At 40.7% G+C, this 23,914-nt stretch overlaps 1 protein-coding gene across 1 annotated transcript in view; it reads left to right on the top strand.

Annotated features, from left to right (window-relative positions):
* The window catches only part of LOC133579338 (uncharacterized), a 204,885-nt gene extending 181,709 nt beyond the window's left edge, over window positions 1-23,176 (top strand). The window contains exons 61-66 of the mRNA XM_072912283.1: window positions 6,945-7,129; window positions 7,210-7,409; window positions 7,484-7,652; window positions 17,092-17,201; window positions 17,300-17,425; window positions 22,634-23,176. Coding sequence (XP_072768384.1) covers window positions 6,945-7,129; window positions 7,210-7,409; window positions 7,484-7,652; window positions 17,092-17,201; window positions 17,300-17,425; window positions 22,634-22,819 — 976 coding nt within the window. The 3' untranslated portion in view covers window positions 22,820-23,176. The remainder of the gene's footprint in view (window positions 1-6,944; window positions 7,130-7,209; window positions 7,410-7,483; window positions 7,653-17,091; window positions 17,202-17,299; window positions 17,426-22,633) is intronic.
* The last annotated feature ends 738 nt before the right edge of the window (window positions 23,177-23,914 follow it).

Raw genomic sequence — 23,914 nt, 5'->3', positions numbered from 1 at the left:
TCGTGTATGCTGTCTTATCTTCTGCGTTAAAGACATTGTTTTACTGTGCCACCCTCGATATGTAGAAATATCTTGGCTTTACCCTAACACCTTTTCTTGATCAAACACTCTGAAAAACGTCTTCTTGTCCACAGGTTTATTGACCGTGAAAAGGGTAAAACTGAAAGCATACAAGCAGAAAGGATGCTTACATTATAGACATGCACACACAGCCAATTGCACACACACATGCCCACTACAATAAAACATGCATTATGCTGTGTATTGAACTTAAATGGATAAATAAATGCCACAAAATATGTAATTTAAGTGCTCTACAGCAAACTAGCTTACCATGCTAACATTCACTTCACTGTATGAATTACGAAAATTAGCATGACTGACTTTTGGCCATAAAACGTCCCAAATTACATCACAACCAACAAATAATACAACTCAATCAAATATTAGCAGACTACTCAACAATACATACAGATGATACTTTGTTTGGCATGATATTCGAGCAGATGAAAACGTTTGCAATCGTCACCGAACTAGCTTAAAGTAGACTTGAAAGGAACTCCTTGTTGAGCCCTGTTAACATGGACATTACTGTAAACTAGGCTATGCTGCCTCCTGCTGTCTAAAGGAGGAAGTGCACCTCACTGTTGAATTCCAAAGTGAACTTAAACACTGGTTTTACATATATTATTAATAAATTCAACAAACAAGACAGAACAACCTGTATGTACCTTTTCAGCATTAATGCCTTCACAGATGTGTAATTTACCCATGCCTTGGTCACAAATACACCCCCATACCATCCAAGATGCTGGGTTTTCAATTTTGCGCCTAGAGCAGTCCAATTTTTAACTATGAAAAGTGTTTTTTTTCTGATTTAGAGGCTGACATGTAATTTTTAGTCTTTTCCTGACTAAAAAAACATGCATAAAGCCTATTTTGCACATTTTGGTATGTAAAACGGCAGGGTCCTTGAGGGTGCATGGGAGTTTGCCCAACCAGTCTACATGTGCTTTGTGGACTTGGAGAAGGCATTCGACCGTGTACCCCGGGAAGTCCTGTGGGGAGTGCTCAGAGAGTATGGGGTAACGGACTGTCTTATTGTGGCAGTTCGCTCCCTGTATAATCAGTGTCAGAGCTTGGTCCGCATTGCCGGCAGTAAGTCGGACACGTTTCCAGTGAGGGTTGGACTCCGCCAAGGCTGCCCTTTGTCACCGATTCTGTTCATAACCTTTATGGACAGAATTTCTAGGCGCAGTCAGGGCGTTGAGGGGATCTGGTTTGGTGGCTGCAGGATTAGGTCACTGCTATTTGCAGATGATGTGGTCCTGATGGCTTCCTCCGGCCAAGATCTTCAGCTCTCACTGGATCGGTTCGCAGCCGAGTGTGAAGCGACTGGGATGGGAATCAGCACCTCCAAGTCCGAGTCCATGGTTCTCTCCCGTAAAAGGGTGGAGTGCCATCTCCGGGTTGGGGAGGAGATCTTGCCCCAAGTGGAGGAGTTCAAGTACCTCGGAGTCTTGTTCACGAGTGAGGGAAGAGTGGATCGTGAGATCGACAGGCGGATCGGTGCGGCGTCTTCAGTAATGCGGACGCTGTATCGATCCGTTGTGGTGAAGAAGGAGCTGAGCCGGAAGGCAAAGCTCTCGATTTACCGGTCGATCTACGTTCCCATCCTCACCTATGGTCATGAGCTTTGGGTCATGACCGAAAGGACAAGATCACGGGTACAAGCGGCCGAAATGAGTTTCCTCCGCCGAGTGGCGGGGCTCTCCCTTAGAGATAGGGTGAGAAGCTCTGTCATTCGGGGGGAGCTCAAAGTAAAGCCGCTGCTCCTCCACATCGAGAGGAGCCAGATGAGGTGGTTCGGGCATCTGGTCAGGATGCCACCCGAACGCCTCCCTAGGAAGGTGTTTCGGGCACGTCCGACCGGTAGGAGGCCACGGGGAAGACCCAGGACACGCTGGGAAGACTATCTCTCCCGGCTGGCCTGGGAGCGCCTCGGGATCCCCCAGGAGGAGCTGGACGAAGTGGCTGGGGAGAGGGAAGTCTGGGCTTCCCTGCTTAAGCTGCTGCCTACTTACTATAATTACAAAGGAAAAAGCACAATAATTTATTGTAACTTCCGCTTTCTCTGGCAATTTAATTGCAACAAACAAAAAAAGCTGCACTTTCACTGCAATGTTTGGGAAAAACCTCTGCAAATTTAGGAATCTCAAACAAAGGCCCATGAGATCCCGGGGGACTACCGTATTTTTCGGAGTATAAGTCGCACCGGAGTATAAGTCGCACCTGCCTAAAATGCATAATAAAGAAGGAAAAAAACATGTATAAATCGCACTGGAGCCCGGCCAAACTATGAAAAAAACCTGCGATTTATAGTCTGAAAAATACGGTAATAAATCGCTCTTTAGTTTAATTTAAGATGCAAATAAGGCTGCTGCATGGTTTGTTAGATATGCTGAAATCTTGTGTTTTTTGGGGTTATGGTCACGTGTGTGTGTGTGTGTGTGTGTGTGTGTGTGTGTGTGTGTGTGTGTGTGTGTGTGTGTGTGTGTGTGTGTGTGTGTGTGTGTGTGTGTTTGTGTGTGTGTGTGTGTGTGTGTGTTCGTTCGTGTGTGTATATATATATATATATATATATATATATATATATATATATATACAGGTAAAAGCCAGTAAATTAGAATATATTGTAAAACTTGATTTATTTCAGTAATTGCATTCAAAAGGTGTAACTTGTACATTATATTTATTCATTGCACACAGACTGATGCATTCAAATGTTTATTTCATTTAATTTTGATGATTTGAAGTGGCAACAAATGAAAATCCAAAATTCCGTGTGTCACAAAATTAGAATATTACTTAAGGCTAATACAGATGACATGGCACCCCAAACCATCACCCAACCATGCAAATTTTGCATTTCCTTTGGAAATCGAGGTCCCAGAGTCTGGAGGAAGACAGGAGAGGCACAGGATCCACGTTGCCTGAAGTCTAGTGTAAAGTTTCCACCATCAGTGATGGTTTGGGGTGCCATGTCATCTGCTGGTGTCGGTCCACTCTGTTTCCTGAGATCCAGGGTCAACGCAGCCGTCTACCAGCAAGTTTTAGAGCACTTCATGCTTCCTGCTGCTGACCTGCTCTATGGAGATGGAGATTTCAAGTTCCAACAGGACTTGGCGCCTGCACACAGCGCAAAATCTACCCGTGCCTGGTTTACGGACCATGGTATTTCTGTTCTAAATTGGCCCGCCAACTCCCCTGACCTTAGCCCCATAGAAAATCTGTGGGGTATTGTGAAAAGGAAGATGCAGAATGCCAGACCCAAAAACGCAGAAGAGTTGAAGGCCACTATCAGAGCAACCTGGGCTCTCATAACACCTGAGCAGTGCCAGAAACTCATCGACTCCATGCCACGCCGCATTAACGCAGTAATTGAGGCAAAAGGAGCTCCAACCAAGTATTGAGTATTGTACATGCTCATATTTTTCATTTTCATACTTTTCAGTTGGCCAACATTTCTAAAAATCCCTTTTTTGTAGTAGCCTTAAGTAATATTCTAATTTTGTGACACACGGAATTTTGGATTTTCATTTGTTGCCACTTCAAATCATCAAAATTAAATGAAATAAACATTTGAATGCATCAGTCTGTGTGCAATGAATAAATATAATGTACAAGTTACACCTTTTGAATGCAATTACTGAAATAAATCAAGTTTTTCAAAATATTCAAATTTACTGGCTTTTACCTGTGTGTGTGTGTGTATATATATATATATATATATATGAAGGGAATAAGTGATAGAAAATGGATGGATGGATGGATATATACATATATATATATCCATCCATTTTCTACCACTTATTCCCTTCATATATATATATATATATATATATATATATATATATATATATATATATATATATATATATATATATATACATATTTACACTATATTGCCAAAAGTATTTGGCCACCCATCCAAATGATCAGAACCAGGAGTCCTAATCACTTGGCCCGGCCACAGGTGTATAAAATCAAGCACTTAAGCATGGAGACTGTTTCTACAAACATTTGTGAGAGAATGGGCCGCTCTCAGGAGCTCAGTGATTTCCAGCGTGGAACTGTCATAGGATGCCACCTGTGCAACAAATCCAGTCGTGAAAATTTCCCGCTCCTAAATATTCCAAAGTCAACTGTCGGCTTTATTATGAGAAAATGGAAGAGTTTGGGGACAACAGCAAGTCAGCCACGAAGTGGTAGGCCACGTAAACTGACAGAGAGGGGTCAGCGGATGCTGAAGTGCATAGTGCAAAGAGGTCGCCGACTTTCTGCACAGTCAGTTGCTACAGAGCTCCAAACTTCATGTGACCTTCCAATTAGCCCACGTACAGTACGTCGAGAGCTTCATGGAATGGGTTTCCATGGCCGAGCAGCTTCATCTAAGCCATACATCACCAAGTCCAATGCAAAGCATCGGATGCAGTGGTGTAAAGCACGTCGCCACTGGACTCTAGAGCAGTGGAAACGCCTTCTCTGGAGTGATGAATCCCGCATTTCCATCTGTCAATCTGATGGACCAGTCTGGGTTTGAAGGTTGCCAGGAGAACGCTACATTTTGGACTGCATTGTGCCGAGTGTGAAATTTGGTGAAGGAGGAATTATGGTGTGGGGTTGTTTTTCAGGAGTTGGGCTTGGCCCCTTAGTTTCAGTGAAAGGAACTGTGAATGCTCCAGGATACCAAAACATTTTGGATAATTCCATGCTCCCAACCTTGTGGGAACAGTTTGGAGCGGGCCCCTTCCTCTTCCAACATGACTGTGCACTAGTGCACAAAGCAAGGTCCATAAAGACATGGATGACAGAGTCCGGTGTGGATTAACTTGACTGGCCTGCACAGAGTCCTGACCTGAACCCGAACCATCCCTTTGGGATGAATTAGAACGGAGACTGAGAGCCAGGCCTTCAGTGTGTGACCTCACACTGGCGCTTTTAGGAAGAATGGTCGAAAATTCCTAAAAACACACTCCGCAACCTTGTGGACAGCCTTCCCAGAAGAGTTGAAGCTGTAATAGCTGCAAAAGGTGGACCGACATCATATTGAGCCCTATGGGTTAGGAATGGGATGGTACTTCAAGTTCATATGTGAGTCAAGGCAGGTGGCCAAATACTTTTGGCAATATAGTGTGTGTGTGTGTGTGTGTGTGTATATATATATATCTATATATATATATATATATATATATATTACACATACATAAATATATATATATATATTACACATACAGTACATATATATGGCCTACACATATGTGTACGAATTATATGAATATAATGGATATGTGAATAATAATTAATATAATTGAATATTAAGAGTATGTGAAAGTTTGACTCCGACCTTGTTACTTCCATGACGACTTTCCTTAAGTAATCAATCAGTAATATCAAGCATCTAAAACGCGCCAAAAATGGATAAGTGTGGAGCGTGTTTTGCCTTTTTTCCCATCTGGCATTGCAGGGCAATTAAATTAGTGTAATTTTTAATTATGTGTTGTGCTTGGACATTTTTTATAATATCCACAAAGTTCAGGCTGTATTATTTGTGATCATGTGTGTTGACCTTTTGTGTTAGTTTATTTACGCCATGAGTGGGAAAGGTTGTTTAGATTGGGCCATGTTGTGCTGGGTATACTTCAATGTGCAATTCATGGTGATTCACCTGAATTACTCACGTTATTCACAAATGTGCAGCAATTTAATGTCAGATATTTAAAATTAAGTGCTTATTAAACTCGTGACATCTCGTGGGCCAAACTGGCCGCACTTGGCCCGCAAGCTATAGTTTGGACACCCCAGGACCAGAGGTGGGTAGAGTAGCCAGAAATTGTACTCAAGTAAGAGTACTGTTACTTTACAGATTTATTACTCAAGTAAAAGTAAGGAGTAGTCACCCAAATATTTGCTTGAGCAAAAGTAAAAAGTATGTTGTGAAAAAACTACTCAAGTACTGAGTAACCTGTTCGTTTAATGATGACGGCAACAAATAATGCACAAAAACATAAAAATAGCAATGAGCAAATTCAGAGCCAGGAATATCTCTTAAGCAACTAAAACAATAATATATATTAAATAATAATAATACATTAACATAAAAGAATTAAGGCAAATTGAGCCACAATAACTTAACAGCACCATAGGCTCAGTAGGCAGAGATTACAAAGGAAAATAACAAGTTAGCCTTTACGCAAACCATAAACTGATATGTGTGGGCTGCACGGTGCGCCTGAGAACACACTGATTGGTGTATCTAAGCATGCGTGTGTGTGTGTGTGTGTGCGTGTGTGTGTTTGTGTCTATGAGGATGCAGTGCATTAATAAATGTCCCCACACGATGTACATTTGACAGTGATTCATAGCAGGGAAGCTAACATCAGCCTAAGGTGACAGCCAAAATATCTACTAACGTTACTTGTGCTTCCTCAAATTTGACGTGGAGTTCATGCAAGCTTAAGCTTGTTAATCATGTGACCGCCTGGCTCTGTTTGATTGGTGAAACGGAGTCAAACGTCACCGGTGACTGTATTTGATTGGTGAAACGCAGGCATGCGATAGATCCTACTTTGAAGGTCTGTCTGACAAACCAAAACAAACATGCGTGCATTAACAGATCGATAAAAATCAGTAGCAAGTAGCGAGCTGAATGTAGATAAATGGAGCGGAGTAAAAGTAGCGTTTCTTCTCTATAAATATACTCAAGTAAAAGTATGTTGCATTAAAACTACTCTTAGAAGTACAATTTATCCCAAAAGTTACTCAAGTAGATGTAGCGCGTCACTACCCACCTCTGCCCAGGACTAAGCATTACATCGTGTTATTGCAGCTTATCCGGTCCTGTGTTGTCTAACATGTTTCAATCAGTCATTTTGTTTCCACAGCGAGTGTTCAGTTGAAGTGTCTGTGCCGCTGCCCACCCTCCACTGGACACGTGTGCCTCGGGTCGGTCTGGTGGGGATCCTTTTAGAAGAGTTCCTGCTGCGGCCCTTGCAAAGCCTCACCTCTGTCAGACCCACGGCTGAACTTTATCGCCTCAAAAGGAAAATCATGGATAGTCCCTTTCTTCGTAAGAAAAACATATTTTTTGAAAGCAGCTAATAAGCCATTTCATTGACTTTAAAATGTGTATTGATTTGTTTCCAAAAGACCAAGCTCTGCTGGTGGCGGATCAGTTTGTGGTGACATTTGATGGCCATCTTTATGAACTACCAAGCTCGTGCCCACGTCTCCTGGCCCAAGATGTCAGTGCTGACCCCTCATTTACGCTTCTGCTCAATCCACACCCACACTACCTCCTCTTGCTCGGCATAAACAACAGCACCGTCAGCATCCAGCGTAATGGACAGGTGGATGCATGAATGAGCGCAACCCGGAAGTCAGCATATATAATTCATGCATAAAACTGGTGTTTGTGTCACAGGTGACGGTTGATTGCAACAACACAGTGGCACACACATGGCACGGTGATGGTGGTGTCACCGTCCGAAGGGCATCACGCATTGTGGAGGTGTCCAATCACAATGGAGTGTCGGTTTCATGTGACCTGAGACATGAAGTGTGTAGCTTGACTCTTGATGGATGGTTTCATGGTAGGAACAATTTTTATATATTTTATGTATGCTGTATTTTTCCGACTATAAGTCACAGTTTTTTTCATAGTTTGGCTGGGGGTGCGACTTATACTCAGGAGCAGAGGTGGGTAGAGTAGCCAGAAATTGTACTCAAGTAAGAGTACTGCTACTTTAGAGATTTATTACTCAAGTAAAAGTAAGGAGTAGTCATCCAAATATTTACTTGAGTAAAAGTAAAAAGTATGTTGTAAAAAAACTACTCAAGTACTGAGTAACTGATGAGTAACATACACACACATATCATATATATATATATATATATATATATATATACACACACACACATGTATACATATATATACACACACATATATATATATATATATATATATATATATATATATATATATATATATATATATACACACACACACACATGTATACATATATATACACACACATATATATATATATATATATATATATATATATATATACATACATTGATATATATACAGTATATAATTTATATTTATTTTTTTGCCGTTTTTGTTTACATGTTAATAGTGTTTTAATGAATATACATGCATGTTTAACACATATAGATTCCTTTCTTTCATGAAGACAAGAATATAAGTTGGTGTATTACCTGATTCTGATGACTTGCATTGATTGGAATCAGACAGTAGTGATGACAAACGTCCACGTTTTCAAATGGAGGAGAAAAAAAGTTCCTCCTTTCTGTCCAATACCACATGAAAGTGGTTGGTTTTTGGCATCTTATATGTCCAGCTTCCATATTCGTTTTTATACACTTTACAAGAAATACATTGGCGGCAAACTCCGTAGCTTGCTAGCTTGTTTGCGCAGGCTTTCGGAGACTCTTATTTTGAAAGCGCAGGCGCGATGGAGCGGCACTTTTATTGTGAAGACAGGAACTGTGCAGTCAGTCTTTAGGCTTTTGACGGGGTGTACGGTTGAAATAAAAAATGGTCTTTTTTCCTTCACACTTTTGATTGATTGATTGGAACTTGTATTAGTAGATTGCACAGTACAGTACATATTCCGTACAATTGACCACTAAATGGTAACACCCCAATAAGTTTTTCAACTTGTTTAAGTCAGGTCATGTGACCCCTGGCTCTGTTTGATTGGTCCAACGTCACCAGTGACTGCATCTGATTGGTGGAACGGAGTGAACGTCACCAGTGACTGTATTTGTTGAAACGCAGGCACTTTGAAGGTCTGTCTGACAGACCAAAACAAACAAAGCGTGCATTAACAGATCGATAAAAATTAGTAGCGAGTAGCGAGCTGAATGTAGATAAAAGTAGCGGAGTAAAAGTAGCGTTTCTTCTCTATAAATATACTCAAGTAAAAGTAAAAGTATGTTGCATTAAAACTACTCTTAGAAGTACAATTTATCCCAAAAGTTACTCAAGTAGATGCTCAGGAGCGACTTATGTGTGAAATTATTAACACATTACCGTAAAATATCAAATAATATTATTTATCTCATTCGCGTAAGAGATTAGACCATCGGTGTCAAACTCTGACCCGCGGGCCAAATTTGGCCCGCCGTGTAATTTCACTTGGCCCTTGAGGCGATATCAAATTAACACTTAAGCTGGCCCGCGGTGCCGCGGTAACACTGCATTCACCGCTAATTCTAATACTTGCCAACCCTCCCGGGAGTCTTCTAAACTTCAGCGCCCCTCCCGAAAATCGTCACGTCTGCTTTTCAGTAATGTTGTGTCGTTCGCGAACGATTCGTTCGAACGAACGAATCTTTTGAGTGAACGTACTGAACCTAATCACTTCATGAACTGATTCGTTCCTTTCTCAGTTCAGTTGAGCTCCGCCGCGACCATGCCGGTATGAGTGGAACTGGCGCATTCTGTGACTCACTGAACCCTCCACGTCGGCGAATGACGCAGCCAGCTACTCATCATGTGGGTGGGGGGGGAGGGACTGAGCGAACGATTCGTTCACCGCGGATTAATGACATGAATCACTCAGTGAACGACCTCGCTCTCGCTCTCTGCTCTGCTTGCCCCAATGCCGCGAGTGATTCTCCTCCCGTCGCGGGGATATGTTTCATGCCATTGGCATCTGTTCTCCATTCATTCTCCAAGCTAACGGCTAATGTTGACTCAAGCCACATGAAAACAAACACCGTCCCCATTATCTCAACACATAAAGTTATGAGAGTAGAGGAGACAGAAAGAAAGTCAGTGCAGGGCAAGGCTGAGCAGCAGCGACGCGAGGGGGTGGGGCGGGGGGTAAAGTGTAGGGCAGGCTGTTTTGAGAAGATTTAAAATAGAAATAATAACTTATGTATGTACACATACATAGGCTATTATTTACACAGTTATTGTAACAAAAATAATCGGCTCAGCTCATCCAAAGTCAGCCAGCTTGTATTTTTAAATGCAAATCTGGAGTAGGGGCAAGATCTTTGGACGAAAATACCTTGAAAGAGAACATAATGTGCAAGAACAATCTTTCCTTTGTTTGACACTTTTGGTGTGTGTGTGTGTGTGTGTGTTTAGTTTCTTGATTTTTATATTATTTAAGCTAATTATTTTTTTTTTTATTGCATATTTAAGTTGATATTTCCATTTTTAAATTTTTAAATGTAAGCTACAGACATTTTAGTTTTAATGTTGGCATTTCTGGCACTTGGTTTAATATTTATTTTGTTTTATTTAAGGTAACCTATTTATTTTCTTTTTGTTTGCACATTTAAGTTGATATTTTCTTTGTTATATTTTTAAACGTAGGCTACAGAACATTTAGTTTTTATGTTGGCATTTCTGGCTCTTAATTTATTTGTTTTATTTTGAAGGTATTTATTTTCTTTTTGTTTGCATATTTAAGTTTACCTTTTCTTTGCTACAGAACATTTAGTTTTTATGTTGGCATTTGTTAAGGGTTTTTAATTTAATATTTGTTTTTGCACTAAACAAACGAGGCCTATTTATTTAACTGTTGATTGCAAGCATTTTAGTAGGCTATTACTATTTTTTTTATTTCCCACTTTTATTTATTTCTAATTTTCATTTCAGTGCAATAAAACATATTTAACAACCAAGACATTTAGTCACACTTTGTTTATTGGATAGGCCGGAAACGCGCACACAGTGTTTTTAAAAGTAACAGAATCTCTACTACAGCTGCAATGTCTGTTTGCAAACGTCAAGGGGAGTCTGTCAGGGCAGAGAGCGATTCACGTCTGTCGCCCTCTGGCCCACAGAACTGTAGCTGAGTGATTCAGGTTCACTTCACGAACCTACAAGAACTGACTGGTTTTCGCTGAGGACGTGATTCAGGTTCGCACTGCACTCAGTCACTCATTCAGAATCAGGACTCGCGAACCTACTGACACAGAGAACTGACTGTGTCGCGGAGGAGGACGTCACATTGAGGCTCTCGTTCAGTCACTGTGTGCGTCGTTCATTGGGTGCTGAGGGCTTGTGTCGTTCGCGAACTGACACACACCGAGATCTGCCGCTGGGGAAGCTGTTACTGACTGACTCATGATTCGCCGACCTGCACACAGAACTGCTGCGGCAGAAGTGATTCAGGTTCACGTACTGAACTGTGCTGACTGTGGCGCTGTCAGTCACTCACTGCCTGGTGTACTGCATGAACAGAGCTGTGTAGGGACTCGCGTTCACCCTATTTGCTGCTTCTCCCGTGAATGTCTGCACTGTACTGTACTACGCACACCCCCCCTCCTTTTTTTTTTTCTTTGGGGGGGGGGGGGATTTCGGTGAACGAATTTTTTGAACGACTCAATTTAAGGAACTGATTCTAGTGATTCAGTACAGTCAAAAGAACTGCCAATCCCATCACTACTTTTCAGCCAGTCCAACAAATGCTGGCCCAGTCACATAACATGTGCGACTTCTGCACGCACACACAATTGATTGCGACGCATACTTCATCAACAGCAATACAGGTTACACTGAGGGTAGCCGAATAAAAAAACTTTAACACTGTTAGAAATATACGCCACACTGTGAACCCACACCAAACAAGAATGACAAACACATTTCGGGAGAACATCCGCACCGTAACACAACATAAACACAACAGAACAAATACCCAGAACCCTTTGCAGCACTAACTCTTCTGGGATGCTACAAGGTGTGTGTGTGTGTGTGTGGGGGGGAGGTTTGGTGGTAGCGGGGGAGTATTTTGTAGCATCCCGTAAGAGTTAGTGCTGCAAAGGATTCTGGGTATTTGTTCTGTTGTGTTTATGTTGTGTTACGGTGTGGATGTTCTCCCGAAATGTGTTTGTCATTCTTGTGTGGTGTGGATTCACAGTATGGCGTATATTTCTAACAGTGATAAAGTTTTTTATACTGGCACCCTCAGTGTGACCTGTATGGCTGTTGATGAAGTATGCGTTGCATTCACTCTTGTGTGCGTACAGAAGCCGCACATATCTTGTGACTGGGTCTGAACGATGTTAGAATGGATGAAAAGCGGACGTGACGATAGCTCGTAGAGTACGTTAAAGGCAGTGCCTTTAAGGCACGCCCCCAAGACTGTGGTCCGGGTGGACGAGATATAATGACTGATGAACACCTTCGTTCGATAATGAAGGTTGCCTCAGCTCAAAGCCTGAGCCCCGACATTAATGAACTAGCATCCAAGAAAAGATGCCAGGTATCTGGCTTGGGCACATTAGATTAGATCAGTGTGTTGCAAACTGAGCAATTTAAAGTCCTGAATGGTTGTTTTATTCATTGTTATTTTATTTTCAAATTGATTAGCCTGTGGAAAAAGTTAATGTTGATATTTACCTCAGAAGGCTGCAAATAGAAAAGAGGCATTCAATTTTTATTTAAATTGCATATGATATGCCATTGATATTTTTTAATTATTATTATTATTTGAAACTTGATTTTGCATGTCACTATAAAGTTATATAAGCCTTGCTTGTTCAATATTCAATGCAAAACTTGTTTTGGTCCCTATTAAAAGGTTAATTTGTTCAACCTTTGTTCAGTTTTAAATTTTGGCCCACTCTGTATTTGAGCTTGACACCCCTGGACTAGACATATATATATATTTCATGGGATTTAGCAATTAGGAGTGACAGATTGTTTGGTAAACATATAGCATGTTCTATATGTTATAGTTATTTGAATGACTCTTACCATAATATGTTACGTTAACATACCAGACACGTTCTCAGTTGGTTATTTATGCGTCATATAACGTACACTAATTCAGCCTGTTGTTCACTATTCTTAATTTATTTTTAATTGCCTTTCAAATGTCTATTCTTGGTGTTGGGTTTTATCAAATACATTTCCCCAAAAAATGTGACTTATACTTCAGTGCGATTTATATATGTTTTTTTCCTTCTTTATTATGCATTTTCGGCCGGTGCGACTTATACTCCGGAGCGACTTATACTAGGGTTGTACGGTATACCGGTACTAGTATAGTATCGCGGTACTAATGAATCAAAAACGGTACTATACTCTGTTTAAAAAGTACCGGTTCGCCATATTTTTTTTTACAGGCATGACGGCGCCTCGTCACGTTTTGACATTGCTGGTTTTACGAGCAGAGGAGCATGTTCAGCAGCGCACAATCACTGAGTACTTACAAGCAGACACAGACACAGACATTTTGGCTTAAAAACTAAAGATAAAAGTGAAGTTATAAGACTGAAACGCCCTCAGGAAGAGGTGCTTTAAAACATGTCTAGCTAGTTAGCGGCTAATGTCCATCCGCAGTCAGCAGTGTTTTAGCTACTTCTAAATCACTAATCCTCGCCTACTTGGCGACAAAGTGAGTTTTCTACAAGTATCATCCCTGCAGGACGAGGAATAGCTAAACAGGCTTCACTACACATCGTAGGAGGATACAATAGCTCACCGGCGTCACCACCAACAGGCTAGCACTCCTGAATGTAAACGAACGCCATGGGTGGATCTACACCTGACATCCACTGTAATGATACCAAGTACAAGAGTGTATCTACTATGATTACATCAATATTTTTTATCATCACAAAATCTTTTTTCATTTAAAAAAAAATTCTTATTATGTTTATAAACTCAGGAAATATGTCCCTGGACACATGAGAACTTAAATTATGACCAATGTATGACCCTGTAACTACTTGGTATCGGATCGATACCTAAATTTGTGGTATCATCCAAAACTAATGTAAAGTATCAAACAACAGAAGAATAAGTGATTATTACATTTTAACAGAAGTGTAGATAGAACATGTTGAAACGGAAATTAACCAGATATTAACAGTAAATTAACATGTAGATTCATTTATAATTTTGACAAAATAATAGAATGATAAATGACACAATATGTGACTTGTCCAGGGTGTACCCTGCCTTCCGCCTGAATGCAGCTGAGATAGGCTCCAGCACCCCCCGCCACCCCGACAGGGCCAAGCGGTAGAAAATGGATGGATGGCTGGATGGATGTTACTGCATATGTCAGCAGACAAATTGGGAGCCTTAGATTGTTTACTTACTACTAATAGACAAGTTGTCTAGTATGTTTACTATTTTAGGACAAATATGTTCTTCCATTGCAATAAGAAACATATGTTTAATGTACCCTAAGATTTTTTGTTAAAATAAAGCCAATAATGCAATTTTTTGTGGTCCCCTTTATTTAGGAAAGTATCAAAATATATTTTTGTACCGACACAGGTACCAAAATATTGGTATCGAGACAACCCTAATGTATACAGTACATTTCAGCTATTTGCTTCGGTTACATTCCACAGCCACCCATGGAAAGCAAATAAAAGCGAGTAATTGAGAGGCCCATAAAATGTCTATTTCTGAAGCTCTAAAACAGCCTGTATTATGTAAAATACACCAGCCTGCTTCTCCCCTTCCAAATCCTCCTGCTAATCGAACGCTCGGAACGACGTTTGCATGAAAAAAGTGACTGTTGATTAGATTCAGCTCCAGAATATATATAAAGTATACAGTGCATCCATAAAGTATTCACAGCATTTCACTTTTTCCACATGTTTTTATGTTACAGCCATATTTCAAAATGGGAAAAAATGCATTTTTGTCCTTAAAATTCTACACACAATACCCCATAATGACATTTTGCAAATGTATTAAAAATTTAAAAATCACATTTAAGTAAGTACATAAGTACAGCTTATGCTCAAAACGTTGTTGCACCTTTGGCAGCAATTATAGCCTTAAGTCTTTTTTTTCAGAAGCGGGGGGTGCTGGAGCATATCCCAGCTGCACACGGGCGAAAAGGCAGGGTATCTATGTATATATGTGTGTGTTATAAGACTGCTAAAGTTAACATGCCACAACGACATTGAGATATATATATATATATATATATATATATATATATATATATATATATATATATATATATATATATATATGTATGTGTGTGTATACCGTATTTTTTGGACTATAAGTCGCAGTTTTTTTTCATAGTATACATTTTATACTATGAAATATATATAAATACTACTATTTTTCATCGACTTATACTCAGGAGCGACTTATGTGTGAAATTATTAACACATTACCGTAAAATATCAAATAATATTATTTAGCTCATTCACGTAAGAGACTAGACGTATAAGATGTCATGGGATTTAGCGATTAGGAGTGACAGATTGTTTGGTAAACGTATAGCATGTTCTATATGTTATAGTTATTTGAATGACTCTTACCATAATATGTTACGTTAACATACCAGGCACGTTCTCAGTTGGTTATTTATGCGTCATATAACGTACACTTATTCAGCCTGTTGTTCACTATTCTTTATTTATTTTAAATTGCCTTTCAAATGTCTATTTTTGGTGTTGGGTTTTATGAAATAAATGTCCCCAAAAAATGCGACTAATACTCCAGTGCAACTTATAGCCCGAAAAATAAGGTAAATATATATATATACAGTATATTTATATTTATTTATATATATATATATATATATATATATATATCTATATATATATATATATATATATATATATATATATATATATATATATTAGGGCTGCAACAACTAATCGATTAAAATCGATTATAAAAATAGTTGCCGATTAATTTAGTTATCGATTCGTTGGATCTATGCTATGCAAATGCGCAGAGGCAATTTTTTTAATTTTTTTTAAATGTTTTTTTTTTATTTTATTTTTTTTTATAAACCTTTATTTATAAACTGCAACATTTACAAACAGCTTGGAAACAATAATCAAAATAAGTATGGTGCCAGTATGCTGTTTTTTTTCAATAAAATACTTTTATCCGATTATTAATCGAAGTAATAATCGACAGATTAATCGATTATCAAATTAGTTGTTAGATGCAGCTCTAATATATATATATATAAACATATACATATATACATTGCAGGCCAACAGTTTGGACACACCTTCTCATTTGAATGCGTTTTCATTATTTTCATGACTATATACATTGTAGATTGTCACTAAAGGAATCAAAACTATGACACCTGTGAAGTGAAAACCATTTCAGGTGACTAGCTCTTGAAGCTCATCGAGAGAATGCCAAGAGTGTGCAAAACAGTAATCAGAGCAAAGGGTGTTTTTTTTTGAAGAAACTATAATATAAAACATGTTTTCAGTTACTTAACTCTATATGTGTTCATTCATAGTTTTGATGCCTTCAGTGACAATCTACAATGTAAATAGTCATGAAGATAAAGAAAACGCATTGAATGAGGAGGTGTGTCCAAACTTTTGGCCGGTTCTATATATATATATATATATATATATATATATATATATATTCAAACGTGGGGGAGGAGTGGATCGTGAGATCGACAGGCGGATCGGTGCGGCGTCTTCAGTAATGCGGTCGCTGTATCGATCCGTTGTGGTGAAGAAGGAGCTGAGCCGGAAGGCAAAGCTCTCGATTTACCGGTCGATCTACGTTCCCATCCTCACCTATGGTCATGAGCTTTGGGTCATGACCGAAAGGACAAGATCACGGGTACAAGCGGCCGAAATGAGTTTCCTCCGCCGAGTGGCGGGGCTCTCCCTTAGCGATAGGGTGAGAAGCTCTGTCATTCGGGGGGAGCTCAAAGTAAAGCCGCTGCTCCTCCACATCGAGAGGAGCCAGATGAGGTGGTTCGGGCATCTGGTCAGGATGCCACCTGAACGCCTTCCTAGGAAGGTGTTTCGGGCACGTCCGACCGGTAGGAGGCCACGGGGAAGACCTAGGACACGCTGGGAAGACTATCTCTCCCGGCTGGCCTGGGAACGCCTCGGGATCCCCCGGGAGGAGCTGGACGAAGTGGCTGGGGAGAGGGAAGTCTGGGCTTCCCTGCTTAAGCTGCTGCCCCCGCGACACGACCTCGGATAAGCGGAAGAAGATGGATGGATGGATGGATATATTCAAACGGAACATTGTTTGTGCTAGTCACAGAAGTCTGTTTTGGTGCGCAGGCCTGTCAACTGGCTTGCTGGGGACCAATGACAACGAAGCAGGAAACGACTCACCTTTGCCTGAAGGTTCTCAAACTGGAAACATGGAGGAGTTTTTCTACAGCTGGCAAGTAAGACTGGACATCGTCTCCGTTACATACCTGTGCATGACATGAGCTTTTGTTGTTATGGAATTTCTCGGACACCGGTATACCTTTTTTGTGTCTAGATAAGCTCAGAGTGTGCAACGTCTACAGCCAAAGCAGAAGACGCTTCCCAGGCAGCCACGAGGGAAGTGACATGTGACTTTTTGTTCTCTTCTGCGGATTCTCCTCTGAGCTCCTGTTTCAGGGTTGTAAGTATGAAATCAGGGCTGACAATAGTGATGAACATAAAGGGTGATGTCTGCTGGTGTTGATCCCCGAGGAAACAAGTGTTCGTCAGACAGTGCTCACTTAACTTCAAATTGATCTGGCATTGATTTGGATTAAAGAGAGCACATCCAGCAAATAATCAGTGGAAAGATCTGAGAATATAGAGAAAACTAGGGTAAATACATTAATTTTTTATATTCTATGCGCATCTGTTTCAATTTAGTTATGCCACCACAAGCACCGGTTGTACTGCATTTGTATGTGGTGGTAAACAAAAGGACATGCATTAATCAAATGATATTATCATAGTACATCGGTAAATAAAATGTTTATGATGCACTGCAATAAATGTCAGAGTTTAAATGTGGAACTCCCCAGTATTTCCACGGTTGACTGATTAAGAGTGAACATGTTTGACACGGCCTCTATAATTCTCTAGGCATAAATACATTGTTTTGGGTTCATTGGTACAGAAATAACATATTCTTGGGGCCCATGTTTGTTTCAGTCTGCTAGTGGAAAACACGCTTTCGTTACACATGTTGACCACAGTTTATTTATTTATATTTTTTATTGACTCATTATGTCTCTATCGCTTGTCTGGTTGTCAGTCACGAGTGAGCTGAAGGCTCTTGCAGCTGACTTTGGCCGAGGGGCGGGGGACATACATACGCACACACCCTGTCACATGTCAACCACACGGCACATATACAAAACTCAGAACCAGTGAAGTTGGCACGTTGTGTAATTCGTAAATAAAAAGACAATACAATGATTTGCAACTTATATTCAATTAAATAGACTGCAAAGACAATATATTTAATGATCAAACTGAGAAAGTTAATTTTTTTAGCAAATCATTAACTTACAATTTAATGGCAGCAACACATTTTTACCACTGTGTTACATGGCCTTTCCTGTTAACAACCCTCAGTAAACGTTTGGGAACTGAGACGGCCAATTTTTTAAGCTTTTCAGGTGGAATTCTTTCCCATTCTTGCTTGATGTACAGCTTAAGTTGTTCAACAGTCCGGGGTCTCCGGTGTGGTATTTTAGGCTTCATATTGCCCCACACATTTTCAATGGGAGACAGGTCTGGACTACAGGCAGGCCAGTCTAGTACCCGCAATCTTTTACTACGAAGCCACGCTGTTGTAACACGTGGCTTGGCATTGTCTTGCTGAAATAAGCAGGGGCGTCTATGATAACGTTGCTTGAATGGCAGCATATGTTGCTCCAAAACCTGTATGTACTTTTCAGCATTAATGTTGCCTTCACAGATGTATAAGTTACCCATGCCTTGGGCACTAATACACCCCCATACCATCACAGATGCTGGCTTTTCAACTTTGCACCTAGAACAGTCCGGATGGTTCTTTTCCTCTTTGGTCCGGAGGACACGACGTCCACAGTTTCGAAATGTGGACTCGTCAGACCAAAGAACACTTTTCCACTTTGCATCAGTCCATCTTAGATGAGCTCAGGCCCAGGGAAGCCGGCAGCGTTTCTGGGTGTTGTTGATAAATGGCTTTCGCTTTGCATAGTAGAGTTTTAATTTGCACTTACAGATGTAGCGACGAACTGTAGTTACTGACAGTGATTTTCTGAAGTGTTCCTGAGCCAATGTGGTGATATCCTTTACACACTGATGTCGGTTTTTGATGCAGTGCCGCCTGAGGGGTTGAAGGTCACGGGCTTTCAATGTTGGTTTTCGGCCTTGCCGCTTACGTGCAGTGATTTTTCCAGATTTTCTGAAGCTTTTGATGATATTACGGACCGTGGATGGTGAAAACCCTAAATTCCTTGCAATAGCTCGTTGAGAATTGTTGTTTTTAAACTGTTCGACAATTTGCCCACGCATTTTTTTAACAAAGTGGTGACCCTTGCCCAATGTTCCCTCTAATTGTTCATGTGTCTGAGCAAACACAAAAACTCCCTGAGCATTCAGTGGAGCACATGTGAGCAACATCACACGTGGCAATACCAGCAGCACACCTGTCTCAAACCAATCTTTTATAATAACACTCAGATGAGAGGAGTCATTTTCATGAGATTATTTAGTAATATTAGTGATTTGGCCCACTTGTAATGGAAATAAAATAGATCTTGTTTTTCATAAGCTATGGATTAGTATTGTACAATCTGTCTGGGTGGGGGTCCTGCTTTGGAAATCATTTGTACCCCTTTCAGAGATCACATTTAGTTCCCCTTAAACATCCTCATGTTGCACAATGAAATGTAAGCATAGGATGAAGTGTGCATTCCTGTAACTTTCTCTAGTAACAGCATTCCATGATTAATATCAATAAATTAACATTATTAATAAATGACAGTAGAATAAGCACACGTATGACTGAGGAGTCACAGTCTAACTTTGTGTGGTGTTTGAGTTGTCCGACTTTTTGTGTGACCATAAACGCACCAGAGGCTCAGTGGTATGCGTGTTGGTGACAGATGACAAGTTGGTTTTGGCCTGGTTTGTACGGCAGAAAATGACTAGTTTTTCGAGATAGAAGTTTTTACTCATGTTTTTGGTGTGGTTATGGCCGAATATAAACAGTTTTGCTCAATAAAGTGATCGATATAATTCCTGTCCTCGAAGCATCTCGATAGACGTTACAATAATTGAACGGTGTTGACGAACACCGTTAGGGCCGCTTGTTGTCACTGTCACTCAGAGTTGCATTGCAAAATTACACAGAATAAATGTGTTTATTTTGTTTAGAATTCAGATGGGATTTGATTTGGTGCGCGGCATATATTTGCTGTGCGCAGAGGACGCTTGAGCAGTGCGCAATTGCGCAGGCGCGCACCTTAGAGGGAACGTTGCCCTCGCCCATCCTTGTTGGTGAATGACTGAGTATTTCATGGAAGCTGCTTTTATACCCAATCATGGCACCCACCTGTTCCCAATTAGCCTGTTCACCTGTGGGATGTTCCAAATTAGTGTTTGATGAGCATTCCTCAACTTTTTCAGTCTGTTTTGCCACTTGTGCCAGCTTCTTTGAAACATGTTGCAGGCATCAAATTCCAAATGAGCTAATACTTGCAAAAAATAACAAACTTTACCAGTTTGAACGTTAAGTATCTTGTCTTTGCAGTCTATTCAATTGAATATAGGTTGAAAAGGATTTGCAAATCATTGTATTCTGTTTTTATTTACGATTTACACAACGTGCCAACTTCACTGGTTTTGGGGTTTGTAGAATTTAATTTACACTAACATTAACACCTAAGGCCAATTTGGAGTCTCCAATTAACCGTATATTCGTAACTTGTGAGACAGACTTGCGTTTCTTTGTTTTTTTTTATTGTACCAAGTTGTATTAAAAAAATGTGACAATTCACTTTTCATACAAACATTGCAGTTTCACCACGTTGCAGATGTTTTTATTTTGTTTAAGTGTGTTCTGCATTATTGTTGTATCTAATTTAGCATTTTCAAGCATAAAAATGGCTAAATCAGGTAAAAATATTAATCCTAGAGTAGTATTGTCCATTCGATGAGACCAAACCAATCAGATCATGCTGTTCAGTATCATGGCCACGAATAGAGACACCCATATAATGTCTACAGTATTTTGAGTGTTTTTCCCTTGCTTGCCTGTTGTAATTCAAGTAACAATTTAAGATCATTCACTAATTTATGTTCACCTCGCTGCAAGTTTTAGGGCTGGATTGACTGTTAAAGCTAGTATATCTATGTGGTACAAACATGTTGTATTGTATATATGTACATTTTGTGATGTATCATCGCACTGGAATGTGACTCTTTCAGCAACTCACGGTTCGATTCGATTTTGATTCCGATACTTGGGGTGATGATTCCATTCCGTATCAATTCTTGTTTCAAACCGATTCTTGATTCACAGACAATACTCTTTTAGTCATTAAGAAAAACGTCTGTAAGATAGACTAACTGAACATGTGGCTCATATTCAGTCGACAGTTAGCAACTCGTCCTGGTCGTGGAACTGTGGACCAGCTCTATACTCTCGGCAGGGTCCTTGGGGGTGCATGGGAGTTTGCCCAACCAGTCTACATGTGCTTTGTGGACTTGGAGAAGGCATTCGACCGTGTGCCCCGGGAAGTCCCGTTGGGAGTGCTCAGAGAGTATGGAGTACCGGACTCTTATTGTGGCGGTCCGCTCCCTGTACGATCAGTGTCAGAGCTTGGTCCGCATTGCGGCAGTAAGTCGGACACGTTTCCAGTGAGGGTTGGACTCCGCCAAGGCTGCCCTTTGTCACCGATTCTGTTCATAACCTTTATGGACAGAATTTCTAGGCGCAGTCAAGGCGTTTAGGGGATCTGGTTTGGTGGCTGCACGATTAGGTCTCTGCTTTTTGCAGATGATGTGGTCCTGATGGCTTCATCTGGCCAAGATCAGCATCTCTCACTGGATCGGTTCGCAGCCGAGTGTGAAGTGACTGGGATGGGAATCAGCACCTCCAAGTCCGAGTCCATGGTTCTCGCCCAGAAAAGGGTGGAGTGCCATCTCCGGGTTGGGGAGGAGACCCTGCCCCAAGTGGAGGAGTTCAAGTACCTCGGAGTCTTGTTCACGAGTGAGGGAAGAGTGGATCGTGAGATCGACAGGCGGATCGGTGCGGCGTCTTCAGTAATGCAGACGCTGTATCGATCCGTTGTGGTGAAGAAGGAGCTGAGCCGGAAGGCAAAGCTCTCGATTTACCGGTCGATCTTCGTTCCCATCCTCACCTATGGTCATGAGGTTTGGGTTATGACCGAAAGGACAAGATCACGGGTACAAGCGGTCGAAATGAGTTTCCTCCGCCGGGTGGCGGGGCTCTCCCTTAGAGATAGGGTGAGAAGTTCTGTCATCCGGGAGGAGCTCAAAGTAAAACCGCTGCTCATCCACATCGAGAGGAGCCAGATGAGGTGGTTCGGGCATCTGGTCAGGATGCCACCCGAACGCCTCCCTAGGGAGGTGTTTAGGGCACGTCCAACTGATAGGAGGCCACCGGGAAGACCCAGGACACGATGGGAAGACTATCTCTCCCGGCTGACCTGGGAACGCCTTGGGGAGGAGCTGGACGAAGTGGCTGGGGAGAGGGAAGTCTGGGCTTCCCTGCTTAGGCTGCTGCCCCCGCGACCCGACCTCGGATAAGCGGAAGAAGATGGATGGATGGATGGAGTTAGCAACTGATTTTTTTTTTTTTTGTCCGTGTCATCAGGTGGACCCCGGTCAATTCTCTTTGGTTTGCGAGTCAAGCTCCTCCGCAGCCCCCTGCCGATTAGCAGCTGCCTTTGTTCATCTATGCCAACGCAACTACATCCCATTGGAGGTCCCTGTCCAGTGCTGTAAGTTCTCCATGTGCATGATGGGAATCATACTTGGTCCGAACCTCTGTCATCAATAGAAAACAGATGTTTCATAGTTTGTCTTGTTTTTTTTGTTTGTTGGTAAAAGACTGAAGATGGGTGACTTTATGAGAAGAACCATGACAGAGGAGCTTCTCCGACGTAAGACATCACTTACATTTTTTCACTGTTAATCACAAGAATTATTAGTTACAATCAAGATGATCTGTCACTGACTTTAGTGTGCATTGATTAAATTCAAACTGTTGTCACGCCATTTTGTTTGCCACCTAATTGGTTCCTTGAAAAATGGCGATATAATTGTGTATTTTAGACTTGTGTCGCTGCGTGACGCACGCTGTGATCCAGACAATGTTGCCAATGTCCTGCTCCTTCAGTTTGACGTATAAATAAAAGACTCCAAAGTGGAACTGCTGCAGGAAAGCAAGTGTGTTCAGCTTCACTTGAGGGGGTAAAACAAAACCAAAAATGGTCACACATGATGGTATTAATATTTTATGCTGAGATGTGGTTTTTTTCCCCACATTTTTACAAGGCCAGAATCTGAGAAGTATTGTTGTGCTTGTAATCGCCAACTTTTTTTGTTGGATCTTGTTGGATTGTAACATACGACATCAGGGGTGTCCACACATTTTAACTTGGGGGATGCATTAAGGTAAAAAACGGATGAAAAAAACGTGCCTCGGCTCAAAAAAGGTTGAAAAACACTGATATATGTGTATGTGTGTGTATATATAAATGTATGTGTATATATACATGTATATGTGTATATATAAATGTATGTGTATATATATATATATATATATATATATATATATATATATACGTATATATATGTATATATATATATATATATATATATATATATATATATATATCGTATTTTTCGGAGTATAAGTCGCACCGTAGTATAAGTCGCACCGGCCGAAAATGCATAAAGAAGGAAAAAAACATATATAAGTCGCATTTTTTGGGGAAATTTATTTGATAAAAGCCAACACCAAGAATAGACATTTGAAAGGCAATTTAAAATAAATAAATAATAGTGAACAACAGGCTGAATAAGTGTACGTCATATGAGGCATAAATAACCAACTGAGAACGTGCCTGGTATGTTAACGTAACATATTATG

This window comes from Nerophis lumbriciformis, linkage group LG03 (assembly GCF_033978685.3).
Source record: "Nerophis lumbriciformis linkage group LG03, RoL_Nlum_v2.1, whole genome shotgun sequence".
In the NCBI taxonomy this organism is placed as follows: Eukaryota; Metazoa; Chordata; class Actinopteri; order Syngnathiformes; family Syngnathidae; genus Nerophis; species Nerophis lumbriciformis.
The sequence above is the reverse complement of the archived record's forward strand: the minus strand, read 5'-3'. Positions and strand labels throughout refer to the sequence as shown.